The following is a 6,000-nucleotide window of genomic DNA, read 5'->3' as shown; positions in this document are numbered from 1 at the left end:
TCTCGCGTGGCTCATAAGCCAGGTCTAGCTGCCACTCCCCCAAAAGTCTTCCAAAAAGTATTTTGAGCAGGGCCTTTAGACCGGGGTGGTGGAGTCCCAAGGCCGACCGCGCTGCTTTGGGCCCGGCGGGCGTTCCCACATGGGGCTGTAATGCCACGATTGGCCGCAGGAGGGGGGCCGTATTCCAGACCCCATTGCAGAAGCCTCTGCAACTGCTCCAAGAACTTTATTTTATACAGACTGGCGGCGAGAGCAGCTGCAGTTCGCATCTCAGGCAGTACCTAGAGGAGCTGCCGGTGCCTCCTCAGAACATCTCCTGACCGCTACCCAGGACCAGAGACCAAGGACAGGGAGTCCCAGGCGCACACCCCCCATTCTGGGTCCCCCAGGCCCAGACCCCTACTCTGCCACAGGTTGCATCTTGACCTGGTCCTCCTGCAGAAGTGGCCCCTGTGGTCCTGCTCTGAGACTTGTCCCTGGGCGCCCCTGCAGCCCCTTTCTATGACTCCATCTGGATTTGGCTGGCTGTGGGGACGCGGTCCGAAGGGTGGCCTGGGTCTCAGCGTGGTGGCAGCCAGCTCTCCGGCCACCATGGCGAATGCCGGGATCTGAGGGGACAAGGCTCTACAGCCTCAGCCAGGGGCACTCAGGTGAGTCTTGGTACTAATTTTGTCCTATCTCCTGGGCATGCTGTCTCAAAGACAGCTGGAGGAGATTGGAATGAACTGGATGGAGTGGAGTACAGAGTTTGGGAAACTTGGGACCTAGAGCCTGGAGGTGCCTTCTCCAGGTGGGAAGGTCCCTGCTAGCTGGGCCCGCAGATATCTGCCGGGCCCTCATCCAACTGCCTGGGCTGGAGAGACTGTGAGCCTGCATTTGGGGTGCCAGAGGGAAGCTATTGCCTTGGTGGCTACTCCACCTGATTCATGTCACAGCCCAAGAGCCTACTCAGGGTGCAGATGGCTCAGTTGACAGCTCCTCTCCATGGCTTCGTGTGTGTGTGCATGTGTGTGTGTGCGTGTGTGTGTGTGCATGTGCCAGTGGTGGGATATATTTATTTCTAAAACATCTGTCTCTGTCCAGCTTTGGGTTATGATTTAGCTTAACTAAGTACAGTTAGAGGCGGAAAACATTTAAAACCTCCTTAGCGATTCTCTCTCTGGAGAAGGGCCACACTCACGTGATTTTTTTCCCTTGGTTTTGATGAGTTTAAAGTGAGGTAATCCAAAGAAAAGCCATAAACCCTGCAGAGTTCGATGCTGGTACCCAGAGAAACCGACTTGGGAGCAGCAAGTGAGGCTCATGCTACCGACTCAGAGGAGGAATTAACGGAGTCCTTCTGATTTCCAGAGAAGGATTGAAGAGCCAGGGTCCTGATATCAGCCCTAGAGTGCATTTGCGATTGCCTTTTGAAAAGGGAACTTCAAACAGCTTTGTTCCTGGGACTGGCTAGGTAGGAGGGAGGCCTTGGGAACCTGGACACCCCCTTACCTGGCTGCCAGGCAGGGTCAGAAGATGCTGGGGGGTGCTTTTTCTCATCAGACTCTGCCACCAGCTCCCCTGAGTGACCTTGTTCATAAAGTCATGCCACATGCATTATCTCACGGGAGGCTCACAGTGACCCTGGGTGACCAGCAGCTACCCACCTTCCCATCTTAGAGGTGACGTACCTGAGGCTGAATGAGGTCAGGTGATTGAGCCAAGTTCCCCCAAGAAACCAATACGCAGAGGAGCTAGGATGGGAGCCCTTGGCTTCTGTGTTCCCTGCATTCTTGCATAGAGCCAGGCCTGCAGGGCACAGATGGCCCCAGGGCACAGGGCTGCAGGGCACAGATGGCTGAGGGCTTTTCTAGCTCTAAAATGCAGAATCTAGAAGCAGATCCCTGGCTCTGAACCTGCCCTTCTAAGTGCCTTGGGTGAAATTGTCTGGAAGTAAATCATGACTGCCAAGAGGTTAGTGGAGAGGGTGACCCCTCCCTGTTAGAGCAAGACCTCCCTCTTTGAGTTGCAAGTTGAGGTCCAGTCTCCTTGGGCTTCATCCACAGGTCACTGTGGCTTCCACATCTCGCCCATGTGCTTCAAGCTCTCAGAGCCCTGCCTCAGTCCCAGGATCCCCACCTGCTGGAGTACACTGGCTGGCAGTCTGAGGTGGGATTCTCTTCTCTGCCTGATCTGGGGCCCAGAAATTGGTCACCAAAAGGGGCTGACATGCAATTCCCAAACAAAGCAACCCTGCAGCTGAGCCAGTGCCCTGTCTGGGAAAACTGTGCCTGGGGCCTCTTCCCGCTCTGATATCCATTTCTTCCTTTTCCTCTTTGGTCTGGGATGGCTTAGCTTTAAAATGGGAGGCACGGAATGCAAATGCCATCAGCCTACCCCCATCACGGTGCTCCTGGGAGGAGCACTTGCCATCAGTTTCATCTTCTAGAGCACAGACTTGGTCCAAAGACAGTAAGATCCATGATCTGAGGGTCCCAATGCCTGCTCCCTCCCCCAAGAAAGAAAAACAGCTCCCAAGAAACCCTGGGCAGACAGAACATGTGTAGGTTTCATTTCCAAGTAACTAACATGAGTAGAGTTGTCTGAGCTTTTCCAAGCCCTGTGCACTCACATCTGGCCCCGCTCGGCCCCAGCCCCTCTCCCCAGCAGCTCCCCTGGGCTCCTGCTGGACCAGCTGAGGGGTGGGGAGGAGGAAGGAGACGGCCGCCCTTCACACACATTCTGGCTAACAAGCCATGCATTCCAGCCGTGTCCCAGGAGCTGACCAGAAGAGGGGGAAGGTGGAAATGGCAGTGGGGCCTCACACTTCCACTCCCCAGGGGCAGCACCCTGTCTGGCTCTGTGTGGCCTCTGGGAAGCAGAGGCTATTGCCTTTGGCAGAGGGAGGGTTATTGCAGGCAAAAGAGACATTGGCCTCCTGCTTCACAGCCCCCCAAGGAGCGAAGCCAGAGGGAGGGGTGCTTCACACAGTGCTCGTGAAACGAGGGAGGGTCCCTTGCAGCTTAACAGTGCTGGAGCTGCCCGGGCCCCCACCTAGAGGCCTTGCCTGGGTGGAGGCATTGGGTGGAGGGCCGGAATTGGGAGCCCAGTGAACTGGACACCACTGCAGCACAGGGAAGCCAGAGTGGGTGGTGTCTGGGGCAGGGAGGAGAGATCCTGGCAGAGCCAAGGACCACCCCCTGTTCCATCCCTCCCATAGGCTGGAGGAGAGCCCCGCAGATACTGGGAGCCCCAAGACTGTGTGTGTGCACATGCACGTGTGTGCCCCTTGTGGGGCATGTACAGAAGGGCTAACAGCAGAGGCCTCCAGCCCTCCTGGGCCATTGGAAGGACATGTATACAGTGACTGGTCAGTTCTGGTCTCTTCTCAGCCCAAATGTCAGAGGTCTCTGGAGGCCAAGCTCAAGTCATGAAAATAGGGGGTTCAGCTGGGTGCAGTGGCTCACACCTGTAATCTCAGCACTTTGGGAGGCTGAGGCCAGTGGAGCGCTTGACTCCAAGAGTTCCAGACCAGCTTGGCCAACATGGTGAAACCCCACCTCTGCAAAAAATTAGCTGGACGTGGTGGCTTGTGCCTGTAATCCCAGCTACTCAGGAGGCTGAGTTGGGAGGATCACTTGAGCCTGGGAGGCGGAGGTTGCAGTGAGCCAAGACTGCGCCACTGCCATCCAGCCTGGGCAACAGAGTGAGACCCTGTCTCAAGAAAAAAAAAAAAAAAAAGAAGAAGAAGAAGAGAGAAAATACGGAATTCATGTTTTGCTCTGCTGCAGAGCAACCTCGCCAGCTCCTTCCCTGATTATGTCTATTTACGAAAGTTGCCACGCCTCCTTGCCCACCCTCCCTCTGAAGAGAAACTGATTGACTGATCTCTCAATCAACAGGCATTGTCCCCCCACTGCCACCTGCTAGCCCTGCATCCTCTCCTCCCAGCCTCCTCTGGGTCAAAGGGTTGAGTTTGCTCCATACTGGGCCTGGGACCCATCCTCATGGGGCTTTTATCTTCCAAAGGATTTATTATTTAAACATAAAAAAAGCTGTTCTTTGGTTAAATGTCCAGATAGTTAATGAGAATCAGAAGCAAAGCTCAAGATAAACTCATGGCTGGAACCTTGATGAAAGTAGAGAATAATTTGTAAAGTCACTGAGCATTTATGTGACAAAAACAATATCAAGTAATTGATGTAAATACTTTGTAATTTGGCTTAAAAAAAAGATTCTTCTCATTACATAAGGAATGCAAATGCGTCATAGAAAACCCAGAAAATCTGAAAGCAAAAAGAAATATTAAATCCCCACAATCTCTTCCAGCCAGAGTCCTGTAATACATTTCTCACCCGGAGCCATCATAGCGTCCTACATTCACAGGCATCTTACGCGTGCATCTCTTACAAAATGGGATCGTGTTGTACACATTGTTGTGTCAACAGGTTGTTTCCCTTCAAGGAGCATAGGATTCTCCTAAGTCAGTGTATATGCTCCTGGACCGTCATGGCGTAGACCCAGAGACCCAGTGAGTCAGCCTCTGGGGGCCATGCAGACAGAAGCCCTCCCCTGGCCTAAAGCTGCCCAGATGCCTAGTGCCTGGGGGTCCCTGCAGAGGCTCCCTGCTCCTCGGGCCCCACCACAGTAGATGAATCCCTGCTGTGGTCCTACTGAGCCAAGCTCCTTCCAACATGCCAGCCCTGTTGGATTTGGGAGCAGTACTGGTCTGCTCAGCTTTGTTTGCAAGTGGTGTCTGTACCCCCTTTGAATGCCCCTTTGTGTCTTGTTTCCTTCCTTCATTTTCAACACAGAACAGAAGCTCAAGTCTCTGTGGCATGCCCCGGGCTTCTGAGGGCTCAGAGCCTGCTCCCAGGTCACCTTTTGAGTCAGCAGGGTTCCCTCCTCCTGGCCCCACCCAGTGTAACCCACAGTGGCCCCAGCTCAGGATTCCAGCCCCACTGAGAGTTGTTGAAAGGAATGGACACATCCCACCATCAGAAAGGCCCAAGGGCCTTGGTCTTCTGAAGCCCTGAGGAAGCTGGGGGTGGGGGCATCATGGCCCCAAGGACCTGGAGGATGGCACCTTGGTCCTCGTGATGAGCAGAGCATCCTGGTGTTCAGGCTGAGGGTCAGGGATGGGCACCTTGTTCTATCCATTTGCTTCTGTTTCCACCTACAGTTGATTCTCTGTCTCTCTCCCTGCCTTCGTCCTCCCTCTCCTCCCCTCTTGCCTTCTCTGCAGCTGTTGCAGGGCATGATGGAGAACAAAGCCATGTACCTACACACTGTCAGCGACTGTGACACCAGCTCCATCTGTGAGGATTCCTTTGACGGCAGGAGCCTGTCCAAGCTGAACCTGTGTGAGGATGGTGAGTGCAGCTGGCTCAGACTTGGGGCACAAGATCTGGCCTGGGGGTGGGGAAGGAGCCCTACCCCCACCCAAACTTGGCATTGCCTTTAAGTGCTTGTGACCTCCTCATGTAATAGTGCATATACTGAACTTTATGCTTTAAAAGGTCTTCTCCATTGGTTTTCTCATTCATTCACTTCAACAAACCTGTCAGCAAGATGAGTACTCATTTTACAGATGGACAGATTGCACAGCCCATCAGTCATTGGGTGGTCCAGCACGGAGCCTCCTGACTCCGAGGGCCGTGCTTCTGCTCCTGAGAGAGTGAGACTGGGGTCAGGCAAGGGCCTCTGAGCCAGTCAGTGCAGATCCTCTCAGGTGAGGAGAGGGGCCTCCTACCCACTTCCTGAAGCACTCGTGAGGGGCAAAGAGCTCTCCAAGGTGCTCACCCTGCCCCTGGGTGCAAGGCCCTGGTCTTGCCACAGAAAGGGGTCCCCAGGCCAGTGACCCAGAAGGCCTTGCATCTCGGGGGCTGCTTATTTGCTAAAACCCTGGAGATCCAAGTGATGCAGCTTCCTTTGGAGGAGCCCAGAGCGCTTTTCCACCAGCTTGGCTCCTGCGCACCCGGTAGATGACTGATAAATTCTTGCTGCACGAAGCACATGTCA

At 54.3% G+C, this 6,000-nt stretch overlaps 1 protein-coding gene across 2 annotated transcripts in view; it reads left to right on the top strand.

Annotated features, from left to right (window-relative positions):
- Positions 1–233: 233 nt before the first annotated feature.
- SCARA5 (scavenger receptor class A member 5) overlaps positions 234–6,000 on the top strand; it is a 121,060-nt gene continuing 115,293 nt past the window's right edge. Inside the window, exons 1-2 of one of the 2 annotated variants that reach the window (XM_032143868.2) lie at positions 234–650; positions 5,225–5,351. In XM_032143868.2, the coding sequence (XP_031999759.1) occupies positions 5,237–5,351 (115 nt within the window). In that variant the 5' untranslated portion in view covers positions 234–650; positions 5,225–5,236. Of the gene's footprint in view, positions 651–2,141; positions 2,149–5,224; positions 5,352–6,000 lie in introns of those variants that run through there. The other variant, XM_058433498.1, reaches the window with a different exon arrangement.

Source organism: Hylobates moloch, unplaced genomic scaffold (genome assembly GCF_009828535.3).
Source record: "Hylobates moloch isolate HMO894 unplaced genomic scaffold, HMol_V3 SCAFFOLD_22, whole genome shotgun sequence".
Taxonomy (NCBI): Eukaryota; Metazoa; Chordata; class Mammalia; order Primates; family Hylobatidae; genus Hylobates; species Hylobates moloch.
This window is presented reverse-complemented; position numbering and strand designations above follow the sequence as displayed.